At 38.0% G+C, this 24,086-nt stretch overlaps 1 protein-coding gene across 1 annotated transcript in view; it reads left to right on the forward strand.

Annotated features, from left to right (window-relative positions):
* Positions 1 to 23,853, forward strand: part of sdt (MAGUK p55 family member stardust) — a 401,178-nt gene extending 377,325 nt beyond the window's left edge. The window contains exons 9-18 of the mRNA XM_071589207.1: positions 1,489 to 1,732; positions 4,204 to 4,478; positions 4,889 to 5,221; positions 7,225 to 7,518; positions 11,787 to 11,986; positions 12,551 to 12,735; positions 14,281 to 14,445; positions 15,651 to 15,964; positions 17,900 to 18,143; positions 21,932 to 23,853. Of these exons, the coding sequence (XP_071445308.1) occupies positions 1,489 to 1,732; positions 4,204 to 4,478; positions 4,889 to 5,221; positions 7,225 to 7,518; positions 11,787 to 11,986; positions 12,551 to 12,735; positions 14,281 to 14,445; positions 15,651 to 15,964; positions 17,900 to 18,082 (2,193 nt within the window). The 3' untranslated portion in view covers positions 18,083 to 18,143; positions 21,932 to 23,853. The remainder of the gene's footprint in view (positions 1 to 1,488; positions 1,733 to 4,203; positions 4,479 to 4,888; positions 5,222 to 7,224; positions 7,519 to 11,786; positions 11,987 to 12,550; positions 12,736 to 14,280; positions 14,446 to 15,650; positions 15,965 to 17,899; positions 18,144 to 21,931) is intronic.
* The last annotated feature ends 233 nt before the right edge of the window (positions 23,854 to 24,086 follow it).

Raw genomic sequence — 24,086 nt, forward strand, 5'->3', positions numbered from 1 at the left:
ATATAGTAACAAATACAAGGAAAAGAGATAGAAACACACATAAAGGACCTAACACAGGAGAGGTGTGGAAGGCGGAATCAAGCAGATCACGAATGTAAAAATATTTGCCTTCCCCACCTCTCCTGTGTTCGTCTTTTATGTGTGTTCCTATCCCTTTTCCTTATATCTGTTTCAATATAAATAGTATACTAAATATATATATATAGTATATATATTATATGTATGTATATATGTATATATATGTATGTATATTTATATATATGTATATATATATATATATGTATATATATATATGTATATATATATATATATATATATATATATATATATATATATATATATATATATATATATATATATATATATCAGCCCTATTCATAATGTATAAAAAAACTTGTTGAATTACAATATTTCATTGAAATTTTCATTACTCGGTGTCAGGGAAAAATGGATTCCATAATTGACCTCTTTGGCAAGTTTAGCTGTCAAGGAAAGGGTTGATGTGGTGTGAGCCAAAGCTCTCTAAAATATCAACACTAGGAAAAATGTTTGCAAGGTTTCATTGAACGCTCATAGAAATTGTCGCCTCCCTCAGCAGCAGCTGTCTGGGAAGCCAGGAGGGGAAAACTTGGGCTAAACGTTTCACTAATACAATATATTTTAATGAACTCACTGAAATTCACTTGTTGCATTGAAAATATCATGTGAATGATTTTCTGTGATGTGTTGCTTTGCAATCCAAATAAGATGTGAAAGCACATGAGGAAAAAAAATTGTTTGAAATGTTATTTCTCCTTTTTATGCATTTTAACTTATTTTATTTTGATCAATTTGAATGAACCGCAATCACTAAATATTATATTTTGGATATATACTCAACTTAATGCATGCATACATGTGTTATTTACTATAAAGGCAATTATAAATACTCCCAATACATAGATAGAACAGTTGTCATATTGTGGTGAAGGTTATTGGGGTCATAACAACATCTAAAAATATTATTGCAGGATTGATCAACAGGCCATGATACAAAGGGGAAATGTAAATGGGGGCAAAATTGTCACAATTATTTATAAAAAAAACTATTTGAATAATATCAAGTCATGAGTTTTTATGTCGCATGCATTATATTATCTGGATACTAATAATGTGGTCTTCTTTTTCTGTTGGGATGGATGCTTTCAAAATGGGTTTAAATGCAAATATCTTCCTAAGAATAAAGTGCTGTTGAATTTACGCAGGGTGTTCATATTTCACATGCATTCTATTGATTTCTCCATTATGTTGATGCTCTACTCCAAGAGAAACATTGCACCCAGCTGGCTAAGAAATGCAATTTCTGAAGACCCTCTCATTTAATCATTGGCCTCACACCCTTGCGTCCCAATGAAGGAGCTAAATTGGCTTAGATGACACCAGCGGGTGCCCTCTTCTGTAATGACAATGACTTCTGCTTAGTTCACTGTTTCAATCTTATACCACCAGGAGGCTCTGAGGAAGAGGAAGGAAGAGGAGGAACGAGCTGCTGCGGAGCGGGAATTCTTGCGCTCCTCCTTGAGGGACTCGCGCAAGCTTCACGCACTTGAGAGCAGGCCCCCTGGACAACAGACAACATCGTCTTCCTTGCGCGGACCCCCATCTTCCTCGGGGCATGTCAATGATGGCTACTGTTCTGAAGATATCAGTGAAAGGGACTCGGAAGCACAGTATCCCTTGCATCGGGTCATAAGTAAGCCACGACCTAGTGCCCTTGTTTTTTTTTTATTTTTAGCGATAACCATATGTATGTGTCATTAAGATGAAAGGAAATAGGTATCATTACTCATTGATTCTGCGATTAATATTATGCATTATCATTGCATCCCATTGGCTTCCATTTTGCATTAGTTAATGTTAAAGTTGCATGAAGCCAGGGGTTATCTTAGATAAAGACAGTCAAATGACAAAACGTGAGACCACCGGTTGACTAGGATTACCTTCTAAATGTCATGAAAAACCTGCAATAATTAATCTCCCACAAATCATGATTAGAACAAACTAACAACTTTGATCCAACAGTTTGGCATGTTAATATTTTTTCTTATCCTTATCATATCTGTTATCAGATATTTCGGCATGAGTAATAAGGATGAGGTATCCAAATTTGAACTTATTTATCAAATCATAAAGTCATTAATTTTTTTTCATCATTGACTCTTTTTTAAATAATACCTCACTCTGTTATATTGAATGAAATTAATTTTAACTTCTGTTGGCACTATCTCCATCATCTGAAATAAGAATTTCTCTCTTGTCACCCCCAAACAGCACTGATGTTTGCTCTAAGTTAGTAGAAGTGTCTCACGAGTCTGCTTGCAGCTTCTGCTTTTCCCTGAACTAGGTTGTGCTTTTATACAGGCTCTTCATCAATTTATCTCTAGCCTTTTTCATCCTTTGGTAGATGCCATTCTTTTCTATAATTTCTGCCCTTCCTCACTTCTCTAAATGTTTGTTTCTTCTCCTGTCTTCTACTTCTTAAGGACTTAATCTGTTATCTCAAGGTTTTCTTCTTACAATTTTTTTCTAGCTTAATGTTTTTGCTATCTTCATTTACCGTTGCCATCTTTCTTCATTCAATCACGCCACCACCAACCACTCTCATCTACCAAAAGGTTCAATTGATGGGTGAGAGTAGAGCTCACCTTGTCCTGCACCCTATTTGGAATGTGCGATTTACACATTGTGGTGATGAATGGGGGCAGTTCGTTTCCCTCTGCTGCCTCTGGTTTCCCTGGTAGATCTAGTACCGGAAAAGTCACTCTGGTCAGTTGAGGCATTCCCAGAAATTTAACCTGGGCCATCCAGTCAGAAGCTCAGAACTCTACCCACTGGGCTAACATGCCCCCCCCCCCTATCATTTCAGGTATACTTTGATTTTAATTTCTCTACTGCCTTTTGGCTTACCATGGTTGGTTCAATTTCTTTCAGATCTTCTAGTTGCCAATACATATATTTCTTTATATTCAAGTCTTTGTAGACAATAGATGGGTTACATTTTTGTGAGGTTTCAATTATTTGCAGTCAAGGGTGCATGAACATTTTTGCATAAAGCGTGATATTAGTTGACTCTTAGCAAAAAATTGATGTTATCAATGGTTGACCTTGTGAACTTGGAAAAGGGATTCAAAAATAAAGAAACGGTTCAGTTAGGTACATTGTATTACATTTAGAAGTACTAATGTTGTGATCAATTTAATTGAAGGGGAGATGAAAACTAGAAGTAAATGAGAAAGTGATGCAGAAACCCAGGTGACAAATAGAGAATCTTTTAAAACTGATACTGAATTGGAAAGAGGGATGGGCAAAGTTAACTTGGCAGAGATTTAAATCTAATTATGATATATCTATTCAAAGGAAAGAATTGCATTAAATTGTATTAACTTCGGGAAAATGATGAAATTTAACTAGTAGGTACTTTATTAGTGAATTGACAAATGTAAAATACTATGGCATTTGATATAGTATGTTAAAATTTTTAAAGGCTGTATTCATTATCGGAGAATTATTGCATCAATCTGAATAATTAGTATTTTCCCTTAGACTAGATCTCATCTCCTTACCCAGTAATCTGCAGTACATATTTCAGAATTATGCTGTCTTTTCTCAAACCTTCATAAAAAATTATAAAAGTTAAAATATCATCACATGATCTAAAAATATTGTTATTCTAAGGTAGATTTGCTTCTTGTCCTGTATTTTATTTTGTATTGACTGATAACATTGTCACACCATTTTACTGGTTTCACAGATAAATAGAGGTTATCATTGCTATGCAATATGGACTGTCCCTTCCTATTCTAATTTGACCCTACCTATTTTCAAAGAGGTTTTAGGCGTCATCTCTTGAGAAATGGAGATGTGTATGGCAGTGTTTACTTTGTGCTTTGGGCATTCTATAAATATTTCCATTATATTCATGATATATTTAACTGCATGGATAAGAGAATATTTTTGTTGCCAAAGAGATCAGTGTGTATTTTTATACTATTTCACATGCTTGCTGATCATGTGGAGTGAATAGAGCAATATCAATAAAGTACAAATTTTCCAGCTTTGGAAAGAGAACGAGAATAATCATTTTTGAAAGTGACCAGGCTAGAATTAATGCTCAACTCTCATCCCAAGGAATGTGAATTCATAGAGTGCTAACTTCCCTTCCAGGTTTGAATGAGTTAGCCTCAGCATTGCAACGCCTTGCTGCAGCCCTGCGCAAGAGTGCCTCGAGCAGCTTGTCCTTGCGTGGACTGGAAGGGCAGGTTGCAGCGGTCCAGACACTGCTGTTGAGCCAGGAATTTGGCCAAGCCCTATCGGTGCACAATCGAGTGCAGGAGGTGTGGAATGGGCGCGTGGCATCTGGCAGTGGAGTGCCCAGGGGTCAACCAAGACCCCCTCCAGGGCCCCCTGTTTGCGGGGACACCCAGGCCTTGGCCAGGGAGGTATGCTTGTTGCTGATATTCTGATATTTTGGAGACTGATTGATTCGCATTCCGGACAGGATACTTTCTGGAATCTCAAGTTAATTTATTCTCTGGAAAGTGCGAGTCACGTACACTACTATCATCATGTACATATCACTCTCCCTTGTTGTTACTGTTAATAAATATCAATGCTTCAGTTGGCAGAATGAGCATTATTCATTTTAGACATTATGATTGATGATTATGATGTAATATTTGAGAAATTGAAAGCAATGAAACTATAACTATTTATTTTACAATGCTGGAACTGATTGAAATATTCCTTTATGCAACACTGGTCGTTCAATCTTTTCTTATCAACGTATTTGGCTACTCACCATTGTCATGCGTGGCCCTTCACCAAGTACCTCCCAATCGCCATTTTGCAGTGTGTGGAGTGCCTGCAGCCTTGCTCGCTGCCGGATGCCGCCGAGCTGGTTGAGTTGCTGACGCGCTACGAGACGGAGGGTCTCCTGCAGGCCCATGATGGGCTTGCCTTAACGCGGTGCCTGAACGAAGATGCAGCACCTCCTCCTATGCTTGCGTCCATGGCGCTCCCGCCCATCAGCACACCCTCCGTCAATACCATGGCCGCATCCTCCTCTGTTTCGCTGCGCTCGTCCACTCACCACCCCCACGGCAGCGAGAGTGCCTCCTCTGCCTCCCACTATGTGGATGAGGACATCAAAATCATCAAGATCGAGAAAACCAATGAGCCACTGGTAAGTACGTGCTTGCTTGCTTGCACGTAGCTCAATGCCATATTTATAGAGATGGCAGAACAACTGCAAATCCTAGAGAGATGGGGTTTTCACACAAATCCAACAAAAAATTTCCATGTAAAATAGTTTGTTCTCATTATAAATTTCATACTTGCATTATTCATGAAACAGAGTTGAGGGGTAATTAATACATACATTTAAAATACAAATTGTTGAGGTAGGCTTTAATTTATGGGATGAAATATATTCCACATTGATAATAATTGTAATTTTCTACTGCAGATTATTGCGCACAATGCTTCCAATGCCAGAGAGTCTAAAAATTTACAATGCATTGAAGTGTTTGGCTATTATAATTTTATCCCATAAATTAATAGTCTGTATTAAGATTACTACAGTAAAATCCCTAATTTCTTACATTTCTTCTGCTATTTACACTTCTCTAGAGACCTTGCAAAAAGTTGAAACAACTGTAATAATAATTTTTGTGACAAACTTTGGAAAATATTTGCATGTATAATTTTATCTTCACTGAATTTCTAAATTTATTCACGCAAACCCTTATTTTATGTCAATTTGTCTTTGCTTAAATTGTGGGTACATTTTCTGATATTCTTGCTCCAGATTTGTTTGCTATTTCTCTCAAAAACCTTTGAAACAACCTTCGAGCAAAGCCTCACATTCATCTGAGACAACACTATGAATGGAAAATCTGTAAACCTTTAAGTAAAGTCATATAAGTAAAACCCAGTCTTTGCCTCTCTAACAGTGCCACACTCCAAAGTGTACACTGTGGGAAATGACAGTGTTCCTTAACAGTTTTTTAAGTCAGGGAATATTTTGGAAAATGAATGGGAAATTCACTGAATTTCGCAAATTAATAATACGGAACACACTGAGCAGATATAATGACATCTTTTGTTATTGATTTTAAATAGTCATTCTGCATAAATTCTACCAATGAATATCTATGACTTTACCCTGGGAAACTCAAGTTGATGAAATAAGCCCTAGAATTGCTGTAGGTTGTTACTTCCTGAGGAAAATTGTGGCCATGGTTGATGATGGTAAGGCTCTCTCAGTTTATCATGTTTTCATTCATAGTCGACTGAACAATGGCATTGCCATGGGGGGCACTCACAGCATTCCATGCGCCTCTTTGGGCTGCAAAAGTGGGCAGAGAGATGTGACATCACCTGACGATTATGTATTCACATTGAAACCGGTCGTATTAAATTTTATTTTGTGGAAAATTGCCAATTTTTAATTAATCATGATATTCCACCACATCACGCCTGAAATGTCTCTTTCTTAGGGAGAACCCTAGGTCAAGGTCCAAAGGCATGCAGTTGTAGACCTTACTTTAAGAAATTCAAAATGTTATCTAGCCCCTCTATGTATATTTTCCATGCTATTATTATTGTATAGCAAAACCAAGGCATGTTCACATTGATAACCAATGCTGATGTGCATAGGTACAGCACAAGATGGTGTAATGACTTCAGGATAACTGCCCTTGATACATTGCTATGTTTGCTAAGAACCCTTGTCATGCTGGTGTCTGATTCCTGAAAGCATTAGAACTCCCCGAGAAAACTAAGGAAAATAGAAACTTTGTCGAAATTTAAATCTAAACTTTATCATTTCCTGTGCCAATATTAATTCTATACTGTGCATGAATTCATGTCTCTCTCTGCTGATAAATAATTTTATTCTTATGTATGCTGTTACTGCTCCTATTTCCTGTTTTATTTGTGACTATCAATTGTATTCAAACTCCAATTGCTTTTGGGTCTAACTGGAATATTTGCAAGCTATGTAACGTGTCCCATATGTCTCAAACATGTCTTTTAGGAACCAATAAACATGAATCAATCAATCAATCAAGTTCATCCATGCATTTGCTCGGCAAAATGTGTGCATGTCTATATGTTCACATGAAATTCGGACACATTGTAAGTGGACAAATGCACTGGATTTCAAAAATGTCTTTTTGCTTGCAGGGTGCTACTGTTCGTAATGAAGGTGAAGCGGTTGTCATTGGAAGGATTGTTCGTGGAGGTGCTGCCGATAAATCTGGATTGCTGCGGGAAGGCGATGAGATCCTTGAGGTGAATGGAGTGGAGATGCGAGGGAAGTCCGTGAACGACGTGTGTGATTTGCTCTCGGCAATGTCGGGCACGCTGACATTTCTGCTGGTGCCAGCTCAGACGCATCCGCCCCTGCAACCCATGATTACCGATGGCAGGGCCCTTCCGAGGCCACCCCCCCCTGCTCCCACAACGCGGGACACCCTGGTGAGCTAATCCCTGGCCGAGAGATGGCCATTCCGTTGCTTTTTCAATTCTATTTCAGTGATGTACAAACCCTTGAGTTCTAACTGGATTTAAATGGTATTTTCACTCTTTTATTTAATTTTTTAGTATTAAGTAGTTGAAACAACTGAAATCTCCTATCTTCTCTTATGATCAATAGTAGTCTGCTGGTTGAAATAGGCACTGGATAGACAAACTGACTAGTTAATGCTGCATTTTGAATGCCCAGCAAAACCCCCTGAATCACAGTAAGCCCTTCTTCATCTCTTCACATGTATTTCCTGCCTAGAATTCTCATCATTCTTAAACCCAAATCTGAAAAGCCTCCAATGCCTGCTTTATCCTCTTGCCTCAAGGACCATGCTTCCACACCAATGAAATGGGTTTTCAAATCAAAGTTGTTACTTATCTTTTCACTATACCCTTTCTCAAGATCTTTTTCATCAACTATATTCTCTTTCTGAGAGCTTCTTGGCATAAAGGAATCCTTCTTCTATACAATGTGCTGACTATTTGAATCATCTTTATGCAAAACACCTCCCAGGAAGGTGAACCATCCTACCTGCTTCAGTTTATGCCCTCAAACTTGAATCATCCTATCCTTTACACATCTCAGAAACCTAATTACTTTTGTTTTTTGCATTGATTCTCATACCATATCTCTTACAATAATTTTTTTTAAATACCGCCCTTTGGTGGTCTGTCCAATAACAGCTTGATCATTTGCAAATCTAATTTTAAGGATTCTGTACCCCACTTCATTCTTACCTTCAGCTTTTCACATGCCTTCTTACCTTTCCTCCTGTGTATACATAGAAAAGTACCAGAGATAATAGACAACCCTGTCTTATCCCATCACATAACAGTGCCAAATCCGTACTCTCTCTCCAATACCCAGACCTGTGCAGTGTGAGACATGCAGAGATTCTGAATAAATCACTCATCCCTTCAGTCTGCTCCCATCTTTTGCACTGCATTCACTAATTCTACCAAATTTAATCTATAAAATGCTCTCTCAAAATCCATGATCTGAACAAATACATCCTGGTTATATTACCATATTTGCTAAATAAAAAGAGACGTTTCAGGCGTGATATGGTGGAATATCATCATTAATTAAAAATAGCGATTTTCCACAAAATTAAAGTTTAATGGGACCGGTTTCAATGTTACTACATCGTCATCAGGTGAGAGTTAAACCTCAGAGTCCAGTATATATATATGATTAAAGGCAAGTAAGGGGAGGGTGGAGGAAAAGAGGGGAAGAGGGGGGAAGGTGGAAGGCAGCATGGGTGACTATGTGAGTGGGGGGGGAGGGAAAGGGTTGGGGAAAACAAGGTGCAAAGACCCTAGGAGTCTGGAGAGTGAGTATTCGGTGAGCAGAGAGTATTTGGTGTGAGTGTGGGGCCATTTACATTGGTCAGACAGGCAGGAGTTTTTCGACACGTATCGGGGAACATAGGAAAGGCTACATTACAGGTCATACCAACTCTTTATTTGCCAAACATCTTCATGATTCTAACCATTTCTGCAATTTCGAATTCAAAGTGCTTCACGACTTGGAAAAAGGAAGGAAGCTGGATGCCATGGAACAGCTTGAAATCTTACATTGCAAGGACTTGGAGCTGATCAAGGAAGTCCAAATTTTATCATCACCCTCCCCCCTCCTCTCCATCACCTTCCCACGACATACATGTGACCAGTGACCCCTTGTCCCCTACTCACTGGATATTTCCTTCCTTTCCCCCCCTCTGCACACGGAAACCATGCTTTCCCGGACAAAGTGGCAAACCCCGAGTCCCCACCCCCTTTCCTCACGGACGAGGAGGGAAGGTTCACCGCTGCGGGACAAACCAAACCCCCCCCCCTATTCGGCATGTGCAAGTGATAACATTCCCTCCCACACCCTTTCCCTAAAACCTCACTAGGGCACCCCCTTAAAACTATACAGTGATCCCAATCTTTACCCTTTAACTCAGTGCTTCTTTGTGTATTGATACCTTGCTCCCAGACCACGACCATGGGGAAAACCCCCGATCATGGCGCCGCACCGAGGGACACCCTCAACGAGACACCCCCCTCCATTCGGCCACGACGGGCTCTCCGGACTCCTAGGGTCTTTGCACCTTGTCTTCCCCAACCCTTTCCCGCCCCCCCCCCACTCACATAGTCACCCATGCTGCCTTCCACGTTCCCCCCTCTTCCCCTCTTTTCCTCCACCCTCCCCTTACTTGCCTTTAATCATATATATACTGGACTCTGAGGTTTAACTGTCACCTGATGATGATGTAGTAACATTGAAACTGGTCGCATTAAACTTTATTTTTGTGGAAAATTGCTATTTTTAATTAACCATATTTGCTGGCCCATAAGATACACTGATTTTTCAGTTATAAATGTAAAAAAAGCTTGGATCAGATAGATAAGTACATATTTTAATGCTAACACTTTTTGGGAAGAAATTAGAATTGTTACATTTAAAAACTAGCAACTATATAAGTGTTTACTCATCCTAGAATCCCAGAAGTTCATCATCAATGCTGCTAAAATCATATACTTATTATGTGCACCGTGGAATCCTAAAAGCTTTCCTTTGTATTCAAGCGGTCGTTCTTGTGCTATTGTAGTTTTGATATGCATGCAGAGACAAAATCTCTTGTAAATCCTTCCCACCATAATAATGTCCCAGAAAAATCAACAATGCGCACACCTATCACTAATTTCCTTGCTTTACTTAAAATTATTTTTGTTAAAACAGTAATCCTATTCTTCCTGTGATTTATTATTCAGTTCTGAACATGTTCCTTGAGCTTTGGCCATTAGGGGTACATGAACACCAAGTCTTTTTTTACTCCTATCTTCATTCACTGAATCAATTTTCTGCTGCTTTCTCCATGTCCATATCATCACCTCAGACAGAGATGGACCAAACTGCTTTCCAAGCCTTGTTTCCATGTTCTGAAGCGTGATTCACAGCTTTAAGTTTAAACGCGACAATCAATGACAATCTGCTCTCTTTTGATCTCATACAGTTATTCTAAATTTAGATGCAAATGACATCAGCTGTCAGTCGCCTCCCCTATATACTACTGCTAAATTTAGCCATGCTTGTTTTCTGTTATTATTTTGATATAATTAAGAATTGTGTTAAAGCCAACTATTTTCTATGCCTTTACAACACACTCATTCTGCTTACAGTTGAGTTCCCATAGACTCTTGAGTTAGCTGTGAGAGAGAGAGAGAATGTATAAGCATAGGGGGAACATCCTCGTTAGCCCAATGCATTTAAGTTTCACAGCAGCACTATGCGTGATTGAAGGAACTAAATGTGCTGCATTGTATAGATTAACAATTGAAAAAATTTTTTTGGGACGTAGTGTCAAGAAAATATTTGAACTCTATTGCTTACGACTGGTTAAAATCAGTGTTATTAATGAAATTTGTAATAAAGGCTACCATTTTCTATGTCTGATGTGGGAAAAAATACTCAATAGTAAGTATTTTTCTTGGTAAATTAAATACCTGTATTCCCTCGAACAATATCATAGCAAATAAAATGAAAATGGTAGAATAAATTACATACATATTTTTACACCAATTAACTTCTTATTCAAATATTCTGCTAAAACAATTTTAAGACAAATTTTCATGTACATGAATTGGCAAGGACCTATTCATGTTTAAAGGCCAATTCTTGTTATACATGTATGACTGAAGTAAAGAAACATTGGACTTCAATATTGCCATTGGTGCTCTAGTCTATGCCTGTGGCAGATAGGTAAAATGTGGGGTTGAAACAATGGGCAAAGGGGTCCATGTGCCTAGGGCTCCCATCGAAGGCCTTGACCACTGCAACATACATGAATGTGATTAATTACTAGTTTTTAAGTTGATATTTTTATGAGGCATTTTTCATGCTCTAGAAAAAAGTAATACAGGCAAATTTCTTTACATAGATAAACAAAATTTAACAAGCAGGAGATTTCCACTTCGATTTGTATAAAAGGGGTCACTCCTTTGCTTTTGTTTCGTAGGAGTGATCTGTGCTTTATTTGAATGGAGCATGCCCTAAGATATGATGATTGTTTTAAGAGAAATTTATTTATTTTCTTCTGAGCCAGCCCAAAACTCGGTGCATAGCCCAAGGAAGTTTAGGATTCATTATAAATATGTTTATTTTGCAATCCTAACTTTCCGTCGTACATTGCTGCATGTAATTACTTATGAGAATGTTTCCCACATTTTTCCAGATGCATGTAAAGGCTCACTTTGATTATGACCCTGAGGAAGATGCATACATCCCATGTCGAGAACTGGGGATTAGCTTCCAGAAGGGTGATATTTTACATGTGATCAGTCAGGAAGACCCAAATTGGTGGCAAGCCTTCCGGGAGGGTGAGGAAGATCAGACGCTGGCCGGACTCATTCCCAGTCGAAGTTTCCAGCACCAGTAAGTCATCCTTTGGCCCCTATTTATCACCAAAGTCACCTCCATTAGTGCAGCAGGGTTTATTATTCAATGTCATGGCTTAGAGTTGGATGTCATATATCATGTAGTGTTTTCAGTAACATACTTTGACTTTCATTCAGTGGTTGGGATGGAAAATATCTCATATAGGGGTAAAAATATACCAAGGTTCACTTTGATGGTAAAATGGCTACTGCTGAAACAACCACCAATGCTGATTCATTACGGTCATCCCTACTGTGTGACCAATCCCTTTACTACATCTTATATGTCACAACCTAGATACAACTATTATCACTGGATATTATCAAATATCCGGTGTCACAGCAATCAAGATGGGGAAGGGAAATGGATATGTACGGGTTAATGGATTCAATCAAACAGCCTTTGGACACTGGATTGGTCTGTTCTGGCCCCCACATTCTATTCTATCTCCTGGTGGCCAAATAATGAATTGATGAGTAAATACCAGAGTCATGTGTGAATAGTGTAATACCCGGGGGATATCTTCCCAACGTTGACGATATTTTAATTTCTCCTAAACAGGCGAGAAGCTATGAAGCAGAGTATTGTTGGGGACAAGAGGACAAAGGAGAAGGTGAAAGGGAAGGGTGGGACTCTGCTGCTGTGTGCTAAGAAGAATGCCAAGAAGAAAAAGAAGAAGAAGGTAGCTTACAATGCGACATACAATGACGGTGGGTATCAACCGTACACTGCAACTCCTAATGACGGTGGGTACCAAAATCAAAATTTATTTATCGGTGGCAGACACTCTCATTCCTCATTGGCTCTCTGAATCAGGGCAGAATGAACGTAGTGGGGGACGCAAACGATTGCTTCCATATTTTTGCTGCTGCTCTGCTGTCTCTTGCCCTAGCTAAGCCTTGCAGTCAGTGATTTCTCCTGGTGAATCCATGCCATGTAAAGCTTCTTCCCTCCCAATGCTGCTTCGGCATCATTCTATGAGGTGGCACCTCATAGAAGAAGTTTCATATATATTTTATTAAGTGGAAGCTTCTGTGACATTTCTTTGATACAACCTTCTGTCACATGAATCACTCATGTTACCATGCATCCAAATCCCTCATTCTACCTCATCAAACAAATCAAATAAATTTCAAACAAATTTCAAATAAACACACTAATGCAAGCGACTGACTTATGACAGTCTCGCTGTGGGCTGAATAACTGTTTCGGAATGCCTCAAGGACAAAATGGTCATTGAGACCATATGAGGCTTCATATTAATCAAAGATCGTAAGTGCATCAATTTGTGAACTCCTCACATTTTACCTCTGGAGACATTATATCTATGATTATAATTCTTTAGTATAATTCATTACCATCAAATTATTGTACAAGTGAACGAGGTAAGTAAGTGTTGATAGTTGTTCAAAGACAAATCTTTTTCCTAAAATACTTGTTGTCTCTCATGAATGCATTTTCATCAGCAGTTTACTACCTACATAATTAGTTTACTGACCATAAATTGGATTCACACTGGTGCGTAATGACCTAGGTTTCTGCTTGAAAATCATTTGCATCAGGGTAATATTTGCAAAATTAATATGCATTACTTAATGTTCCTCATTTATTGTAATTTTTGCTATCTAGGCCTTTTGGATTACTTTATTCATCATTGATGCATGAAAATAGTATGACTACTGTGGAAGGGAAAGGGTTATATGCCATTCATTAAGTATTTAGTTCAGTATGAGAGGCCAATGAAATTTGAATTTAAAGTATTAATTGCAAAAAGTTAGTCATTAAATAAATAATATTTGACAATATTTTTGGTAAAACAATTTTAACCATAGCCTCAACAATTTCAAATTAATTGCTACAACCTTCAACATGACTTTTCTGCTGAGGTGATTCCTTACGGCAACATTGCATGGATAATCATTTCTACATTACCAGTTGTTTTGTTCATTATATTTTCCTACAAATATTGATTCAAATTTGTATTAAAATATCCACAGTAACTTATAAAGATGGCTCATTTTTAATTGAATATACAAACTAATATGAGGACTAAGATGCCCATTAAGTACATATGTAAATTTCTATTTTCTTTCTCTTTCTTAAACATTTTTTTATACAGAATCAGGGTGATAGTTCAAATTTTCCCCAAAAATAAGCAAGCAAAAATATTTCATTTCCACATTCTCCTGAGTCCCATTACTTTAACTCATAATTTTAAGCCCAAAAATTTCACATTCACATCCAATTGAAATGTATGTATCATATGTCAACTTAATTTTTACTCCTCACAGATTATGATGCGGAAGAAATACTAACGTATGAAGAAGTGGCTTTATACTATCCCCGTGCCAATCACAAACGACCAATTGTTCTCATTGGCCCTCCCAATATTGGACGTCATGAGCTTCGCCAACGGCTTATGGAGGACTCCGATCGTTTTGCAGCCGCAATTCCACGTAAGCATCATTGAATTTTGCTTTAATTGCAAAGTATTCCATTCTTATTGTTTTACGTGACGCATATGATTCTGCACTCCATGGGTCATCATGGAGGACTACAACTAGATATACTCAGTTGATGTTGCCAATGTTCAACACACTGCTGCTGGGGTGACAATCATAGGCCTTTTCATTTTCCATCTTATCCGTTACATCCATAAAGATAGCCTTCAGGATTTAAGTAAACAGCTCTTGAAGATTTTAGTGTGATCTGCCGTGGCATCCACAAGATCTGTTGAATCCAGACTTAACTTCTTCATTAATGCCACTCATATACAAAAGATTTTAATAGATCATTCCCCAGACAAAGTTGATAGTTTTCAGTGTGACTTTATGGAACTTGCTACAATTGATTTTGAATTAAACTTCATACTTTGTATATTTCAACATTTTCTTATATTTTTACCATGACCATGGTTTTCACGATTGATGTCATCTTCTTTTTCAAAATTGCTGCTGATGATGTTAATTGTCAAATCCATGATCTTGTAAAAATATAAGATATTGTGGAAATATATGAAGTTTTCCAAGAAACTGCAGGAGATGTCATGACAGTAACTTTTAATGGAGTCATCTGCTAAATGTGCATTACAATGCAACAATTTCAGAGTGTAAAAATCATTTGCCTTGACCAGAATTTAAAACAGGCATCCTTCAATGTCCGGCCGAGTGCCTTAGCCAGTTGAGCTATAGAGGCATCCTCTTGCATTGCAAACCCGAAATTTTGGAGTTTTGCGATTGTGATAGTTCCATTCCTATCTATTCACCGAAGCACTCAACCACAAGAAAACAGTGACACCAAGAGCTGAAGCTAATATTGAGCTAGGACTGGGGCCAATAAATAGTGCAAATGACCCATTACTACTCGCCATTTATGTCATATCTCAGTGATATAACTCTTTTTGGACACTGGCAGGGTCTTCTTCCTTGGTGCATATAAATGTCACCCCTCACTTCTACAGCTGATATTTAGTAAAAAAGGGGCAGGATTTATATATAAGGACAAATACTGTACAAATTATTGTTTGAAAACCATGATGAACAATTGTTACGATTTGGTTTTACAAACAATATTTCAATGCCATGGATGTGAGAATTCAAAGTGTGATTCAAAGGTTTTTTTTCTATCATATGATTCACATTGTTGCTTCTTTTCAATGCAGACACAAGTAGGCCAAGGAAGGACGGCGAAGTTGACAGCCAGGACTATCATTTCATCTCCCGAGCTCAATTTGAAGCGGACATCATTTCTCATCGGTTTGTTGAGCATGGAGAGTATGAACGTGCTTACTATGGGACAAGTGTGGATGCAATTCGAAGTGTTGTGGCCTCAGCAAAAATCTGTGTCTTAAACCTCCATCCGCAGTCTTTGAGAATCCTCAGGGCCTCAGATCTCAAGCCTTATGTAGTGTTTGTTGCTCCGCCATCTCTTGAAAAACTTCGTCAGAAGAAAATCCGAAGTGGTGAGGCTTTTAAGGTGGGTCTCCTTTTTTATTCTGTTACTGTTTCACATTGTATAGTCATGTTTTTCCACATTTTCTGTGTTTGGGATTACAAATTGAAAGTACCGCTATAAAATGTATCAATTTACTCTATCATTGCATACTCTACTATTTTTTGCATTTGGCAGTTCCTTCCAGGGAAAGTTGTAAAATAAAAACAGTGAATTTACTCTCTAATAGGCATATCCTTAAAGTAATAGAAGCAGAACGGTTACTCTTCAACCATTTCTGCCAGGGTGTTGAATGACACTAGACACAGCCTAGGTCTCTGCAATCTCATGTTTTTAATTTCTTGACACACCAATATATCTGTTTTTAAAGTGCTCCATCTCATTTTATTTGAATACTCATGGATGTAATTTATTTGGTCATCTCCAATTTGATTTGATACGTGCAGAATATACCTGTAAAATGCAATATATTTCACATTTCAATAATGGAATATATTCTGTAAGCAGTTTTTGTCCTTCAAGATGGGCAAAAACTTAACTTACTTACAAAACTTAACTTACAAAAACTTAACCGCTTAAAAACTAAAATCTAAGTTGTCTCCTTGTACCGCATATATTGTAGCTGAAATCATCCAACCGCGCATTGAGTTTATCCTACCTAATAGGTAGGGCTAGTAGTGTAAGCGCTAAATATTGTAACAACTTACAATACAATAACCAACATTTTTTAAACTCCTCTTTCATCTTTTTAATAATGCCTCATCCTTTCCTCGTGGTTTATCACAAAGCCAGGAAATCAAATATCAACTAGAGAGCAAAATATTTTCATTTTACTTGAAACATTTACTCTGGGTCACCAAAATGGACTAAGCTTTAATGTCATATTTGAGGGCTGCCAAGAAAGTAACTTACCTTTTGTCCTAGCATGGTCGTGGGTAGTCCTAGAGCCACCATCTTGGTGTCTAAACATCCCTACACTCAAGAATTCTGCATGTCCGGGTTTTCACCGCGTTGTTGTTTGAAGCCGACAACAGTTTCGCCGAAGTTTCATCCGGCGTCTTCAGGTCGAAGATCTTCGACCTGAAGACACCGGATGAAACTTCGGCGAAACTGTTGTCGGCTTCAAACAACAACGCGGTGAAAACCCGGACATGCAGAATTCTTCAAGCCACCGCCGCGAAAATCTACGCAGCCATATCCCTACACTCAGTATGCATCCTATCATGGTAGTGTGCAAACTTTGGTTCTTTTACTTTGCTCACCGTATACAGTTATAATGTTTGCTGCAATAGAAAATCCCATGAGTTGTGAAGTGCGATCTGTGATTAGGTTTTTACTGGCAAAAAACTAAAACAATCCAATTGAAATTCATGGGCAACTATGTGGAGTGTACGGAGACGGAATGATGAGTGAAGATAGAGTGAGGCAGTGCTGTATTCAGTTTAAAGACGGCTACAGTCCCAATGTTCACGATGAGGACTGAAGTGGTCGGCGGCCAAGACTAGTGGCAGATGAACTGACGGATGGCCAGTTCTCAGGCATCATGGACATTTATCCGCTCACTCTTAAACAAACAACACCTCTGAATCTCAGCTCTTGTCATCCATCACATTTGGTCCGAACAGAGCACAAATTTCTTGATGAATGCCAGCAGCATTAAAGTTTATTACCCGTAAAAACTTAATCACTGAACAGTTTTTACATTTGGCGGGATTTCCAATTGTATTGTTCATTTTGACTTGCTACAGTAAACAAATCACAAGCAGCATGGCCTTCCATACACTACAGCTTGAGGCATTATGCCTGTGTGTGTGTCAATACAGCAAACATTCAGTTCACTCCAACTCTTCACTTGCTACATGCAAACTGAAGTTACTTTCTGGACATCCCTTGCATGTATTTCAATATAAACTTCTCAGGGGCTCATATTTTACACTAATGTCCTCATCTCTTTCAAAGGAGGAGGAACTGAAGGATATAATTGAAAAGGCGCGAGAGATGGAGGAAAAGTATGGCCATTACTTTGACATGATCATAGTCAATAATGATACGGAGAGGGCGTATCAACAGCTCCTGAATGAAATAAATGGTCTGGAGAGGGAGCCGCAGTGGGTACCAGCCTCCTGGGTCAAGTCCACATAGTGTACTCAACCCCCTCTCCCACAGAGACAGCCTTATACAGTTTCATACAAAGATTAATAAGGTGAGTGGCTTCGTTTCCTCTCTATGCAGATGGTGGGGGTTTAGAGGTTTTCCCACAAGACCATGTAATAGAATTTTGGTAGCTGTATCACTGGTGGTAACGCCTGGCCATGCCTTGATTTCAATTTTATTCCAAAATGTAATGAACCTCCACATATCCTGATGCTTGCATGCTTTGAAATCATTAAATATTATGAAATTATGTAATTTGAAAAGCAAATTAAATGGAGAATACTGAATACGTTCTTGGATCGCAAACTCATGGACTTATTTAGCTATTCAGCTCAGCTCAAAATGTTTAATGAGCATGCAGAAAGTAGATTTCTATTTTCTGAAAATAATTTTGTATTTATACTTGCATAAATGATTTGATTTTTTTATCTATTTATAAAATGGATTTTGTATTTGAATGCCTTGGTGGTTCATTAACATTTTGCAGCACAGTTTGGCTGCCAGGGGCATTTTGTATTAGGTGATCTGCTGGTTAAGGTAGGTTTTTGATGGACACAACTAACAAATAAATATTTTGCGACTCCTAAAAGAACACAGTCCAGCAATATATTCTGCATCAAGTCCCTCTTCATCTCTGAGTACTTCCTTCCTCCCTTTATCCAGTCCAGCATCCCTATCTTGTTCCTGCCCTTTCCTCATTTGCCTATCATTCTCCCCTCTATTACAGTCTTCAACATCCCACTGCCAATCAATACGCCCCTCATTCATTTTTCCTGCCTCCAAAGGATTTCTCCCGACAAACCCCTCTCTTCACCCACCATACAAAGAACTTCCTCATTTGTTTTCTTCTCGGTCCATTTCACCTTCTCCATTCTTCTTCACACCCACATTTCAAAAGCCTCTAATCTATTCTCCGGCTTCAATGACCACGTTTCCGCACCGTACATAACTACATTCCATATCAAAGTTTTTACGAGCCTTTACTTAACATTCTCACTCAACATCCCCGTCATCAACTCCCTCCTCCAAGTGAAAGCCTCTTTGCCAAGCGCAATTCTTCTCCTTACGTCCTTACTACTTTGACCGTGTTGGTCCAAAACACTACCGAGACACGTAAAATGTTCCCCCTGCTCCAGTTTTCGCCCTCCTAGTTTAATAGTTAGCTTAGTTTTTCTCTTTCTGTAAAACCAAATAACCTTTTAGCAAGTAAGAATAGAGTCCTAAAATACTGCATTTTCTTTTTAAAGTACCTAATCTGAGGTGCAAAGCAACATTTTAACTAGTCCACACACAATACCACAGTTATTCAGAGTGATTTTCAGGAGACTGGTAGGGCCACCTAATTTTTTCCTTCAAGACATATAGGTTTTGGTAAATTAGTATTTGGTTTACCCATAGAGCCATCTGAAACATTTGAACACAATAATAATGAGAGATGGGCCTTAGCAGCCGTGAATAATGGTTCTGATTGCTCTTCATTTGAGATGTGTGTTCTCCCTGGCACTGTATGCCAAAACAAGGTTGTTTCATATGAATTCTAAAATTTGTTGCTTGATTGTAAACCCCACTCTTTCAGGAATAAGTTCAGTTGTGGGATAAAATTTTTGTCAGCCTGATGGTCAACAGAAGCCATTTCCCCCACTAATTTCACATAATGAAAGTTAGACCATGTTAAAACCTCTCGAACCAAAACAAACTTGCACAGGATAGAACAGTGCTAGAAGACTGCATTTATTCACCACATCTTTTATACATAAAGTCAGTTCCTTTTCTCATATGATGGCTTAACTCAAAAGACGCCCCTTTCTGATTTTCATCCTCAATTCATTATTTATAATCCTCTATTATTTTTTCTGCCATACTCTTTATGTAAATTTTGCTTATATAGGTCAAGCGGATATTACGCAAGTGGCAATTTCACAAATTCTGGGACTTATTCCATTCTGATTTTTTTTATGTTGCAAATTGTAGATTGATTAAGCAGAGTCTAAGCCCTGGCATTGTATTTGTTTGACCTGATTTTGTTATGCCTAAAATTTAATGTTTCTGAGCCAATATAATGTGCGTCCCAATGTTTACTCCTCACCTAGCAGGTACATATTTGTATTTTCATCACATTGAGAATGATCCTCGGTAGATTGCTGGCAATAGAGGAGACTAAATACACATTAGAGTAGTTGCTTTTGAACTGACACACATTTACTCATTCTTACTGCTGAATTAAAAAAAATTACAAACAATGCAGACACATACTTGATACTACTTCAAAGAGAGTCTCCTTCCAGTTTCTTCCACGAAATGCAGAAAAAACTGTCGAGATTCTTTCCGAGAGTGCCCTCATTTTAGGTTAATACATTAAATGGAGGTGAAATGGGCTGCAAATCTCGACTAGTGGTGGATTCTCATAGTGATTAGTTAAAGCAAAGTAAGCATTATAGTCGAGCGGGAATGAAGGGGAATAGTTATTTTATCACTCTATGCAACATGATGATTGCATAGAAAAATGTTATAAAATTCACTATCTCCGTTTTACACTTTTTTAATACATTGGTTTTATTGGTTCCACTATCATGAAATGATGCAGTGTGCAAAAATAAAACAAGCTGGCTAAAATTCATACTGTCATAAATTTTGCTGAGAGATTGGTATTGTAACGGTTTCTATTGATATTCCCCAGTTACACGAGTTAAAAGCAATTTAATGGCTCTGCAAGCTTTTGCATGCACATATGTGAACAGAAGAGAACTCTACCTCTATCACAGTACATTCTATCTGTTTCTCTTTCGATATAAAGGCTCCACAGAATGATATCATGTTTCACCACAATTAAAAGTACCCCAGTATTTAAACAAACAAATTGCTTTTCAAATTGATTGACCTTTGACACCTTCACTCGTGTGTCTGCTTTTCTGTCCCTGCCGGACTTGTCTTTCAGCATGTTTGCACTTCACTGTGACTTGCAATACTCCATCGACTCTGATTGCCCTTGGAACCACTTGAAGATCGGTTTGTTCTCATCACCACAATGCTGACTGCTCTCCTGTCTATGCTTACCTTACGGCAGCATCACATTCAGTCTGTTTGTGCCCCCACTATTCACACTGCTCCCCTGATCCCGCTTTGATTTGCACTAGAACGGCTTGCTATTGTCTTAGCTGCTCGGCTTCTGCAGACATTTCACATCTCTAAGTGCTTTTAATGGCTTGAGCCTTAGAATAGTTTTGAGATAGGTTGGCATTGCATATCGATCTGAACCAGAAGAAATAGAATGAAACCAATTGATGATTAATTAGCATATTAGTAAAATAGGTGGTCTATGGTTGATGTATATTTGCTCTAATATACATGAAATATAAATATATTTTTAAAAATCTACCATTTAAATTTAATATACAATTTTAAATCATATTTCATACAAATTCTTGGAGCAAGTCTTCTGGTAACTTTACAAATTCCACCGACTGGCATTTTATTAAATTTAACCTGTTTACTTGTGCATCATGAAAACCGATAAAAACTCGGGCACTTAATGTACACTCCACTTGAAGTGTATTCATATTTAAAGGAAACAATGTCTTCATTGATGTTTAGTGGGGAAAGATAAATGGCGTTTTGAGGAAATCGCAATATTTGAGGTTCTGCTGCAATTCCCAAATTCAGAATATGATGCTTGTTGAAAATGTTCAGGGTTAAAATTTTTATGTAAGAATGTAGTTCAGTATATTCAGTTTAATTTGCTTTTCAAATTGCGTGATTTCACAATATTTGGTGGTTTCCAAGCATGCATATATTTTCACACTTTGGACCACGGACTAATGTTGCATCTTTCCTTTTCAGGTGCAGTGCAACTCATGCATAGTTTTGCATCTGTATGATTGTGGGAAATGTGTGCGAGTGAGTGGATGAGCATATGTTCATGAGTGATTCTGTTTGTTAGACATGATTTGTCAAATTGTTCAATGAAGCAGTAGAAACGTTGAAGAGGGTTCATTGACGTGTGTGGGTGGCGATCGTGTTGACTGCTGTGGGGCTCCTCATCAAAATGGTCGCCGTCATCCTTCCCATCCAATGTGGTGCAACCCTCAAGTGAATTGGGGTTTGGTGAACTGTGCAGAAATTGTTGTTTTGCTTAAGGTGGATCATGCACAGCAATAGTGGACTGGCATGGTGCGGTTGGGGAAATGTGTGAATACTCCCTTATGGTTTGTGACTGAATTTTACAATGACCAATTTGTTGTATGTCAACAGAACTATTGAAGAAGCGTGGTCAGCCATGGCAATATAACAGTGTGTTCCATGGCTTGGCCTGCCAATGCTCCTCACTTACAGCTCTACTAACTGAGTCTTCAGAAAAACAAAAAAAACTAACTTTTTGACCTATGTAATGAGAAATTTTCATAGTTTGTATGTTATTCGACTATTCCTTTTGAAAGGCTCTTGGGCAAAAGAAACCCAATTCCCTCAATACGTTCTGCTCTTCCCTTTTAATTTCTTTGCGTTTACCAATGACTTTATGTAGTTTATATCTACTATATCTGTGTGTTATCCATTTGACTTGTTAGAAGTTTTATACAGATGGAGGGTTTTATGACTTGCAAAAAAAAATTCACGGAGGGTTTTGTGACTTGCAAAAAAAATACAGATTTGCACTAATGCCTCTCTGAACACTTGAGAAAGAAAGAGATATCAGTTTATATTTCCTTTACACAAGCAGAACATTATTACAATGTACCACTGGTAGGATGGTTAATGCTCTGGCTTTGCTGTCAGGTAGAGGTGGAAACAATTCCAAAATAAAATACTATTCCCTATCTTGTCAATTTTTAAGTAGCTGGGCAGTGGATGTTTATCAGACTTTGCTCATTCCCTCCTGCTCAAGGGGTGACAAATGCCATCTAAGTGATTCATGCACTTATGTTTAGTCCTTCCACAACCAGAACCTGTTCTTTGTATGCATATTTGATCAATTCCTTTGGTTGCCAATGCTCATGATTTTGTGACCTTAGTATTTTGGTGGTGCCTGAGGTGGCAAAGGGATTCCGTGAGAATGAAGGAACACTGGAAAGGAGGAGGACAGGGATCAAAGTTAGCTCTCCCTTCCCCAGTCTGCTAGCGAAACTGTGAACTGATCAACTGACTGGCAAGTTTCAAACCAACCCCTCAAAGGAATGCTGTACAGATCAGGAGACCAAGTTAATATGCATTATCGGAAGATTGTACTTACCAGGTGTCTAGAAATTTGTGTACAGTTATTTTTTATTAATAGTCTTTGAAATGTATTGTTAATAATAATCATAAGGGTAAACATAAAAAAAAAATCTGCTCAACATTAGTATCAAGATGCTTGTAAAAGAGGATGTATTTTGACTTGAAATGTGTAAATAGTGATGACTGTTTATATAAAAAAAATGAGAGTGTACTAAGATTGAGGTCTCTCCTCACTGTACTCTAAACTTGTATATTCCATGCTGTTGTGTCTTCTTAGTAAATGATACTATGTACATTTTAAAAGAAATTTTGCAGTCTTACTTGTTTAATGTAACTATTTCAATAAGCTCTTGAAATGTTTTGGTGTTCACTTATTTCTAGCAGGGAAATAAGTGCATATTTTTCTGTGCATTTCCAGAAATGCCTTTAAAAAGCTATTTATAGTCGCTGTGACAAACTGAATAAAAATTCATGCGAAAGAATAAAAACATTGCACAGCTCATCTCAAAACAATGAAATGCGGTCTACGTCCTGGAGGGCTATAAACAGTAGCTACGGATATGCAAATCCCTGATCTGACTGAAGATTACCAGTCACATCTACATGTGCTTTATGAAAACAAATAAATTGAAACTTTAGTAATATAAATTTACAAAAATGTAAAGTGATCCCTTTGCTGACAAATAACAGAGAAAAAACTTTACTAGATCCAATTCCAGTGGGTTTCATTAGAGAATTTTTCATTTTTTGGGCTAAATTGTACTCTGCCATTGACAATATATCA

This window comes from Hetaerina americana, unplaced genomic scaffold (genome assembly GCF_022747635.1).
Source record: "Hetaerina americana unplaced genomic scaffold, ioHetAmer1.1.p SCAF_34, whole genome shotgun sequence".
NCBI lineage: Eukaryota > Metazoa > Arthropoda > Insecta > Odonata > Calopterygidae > Hetaerina > Hetaerina americana.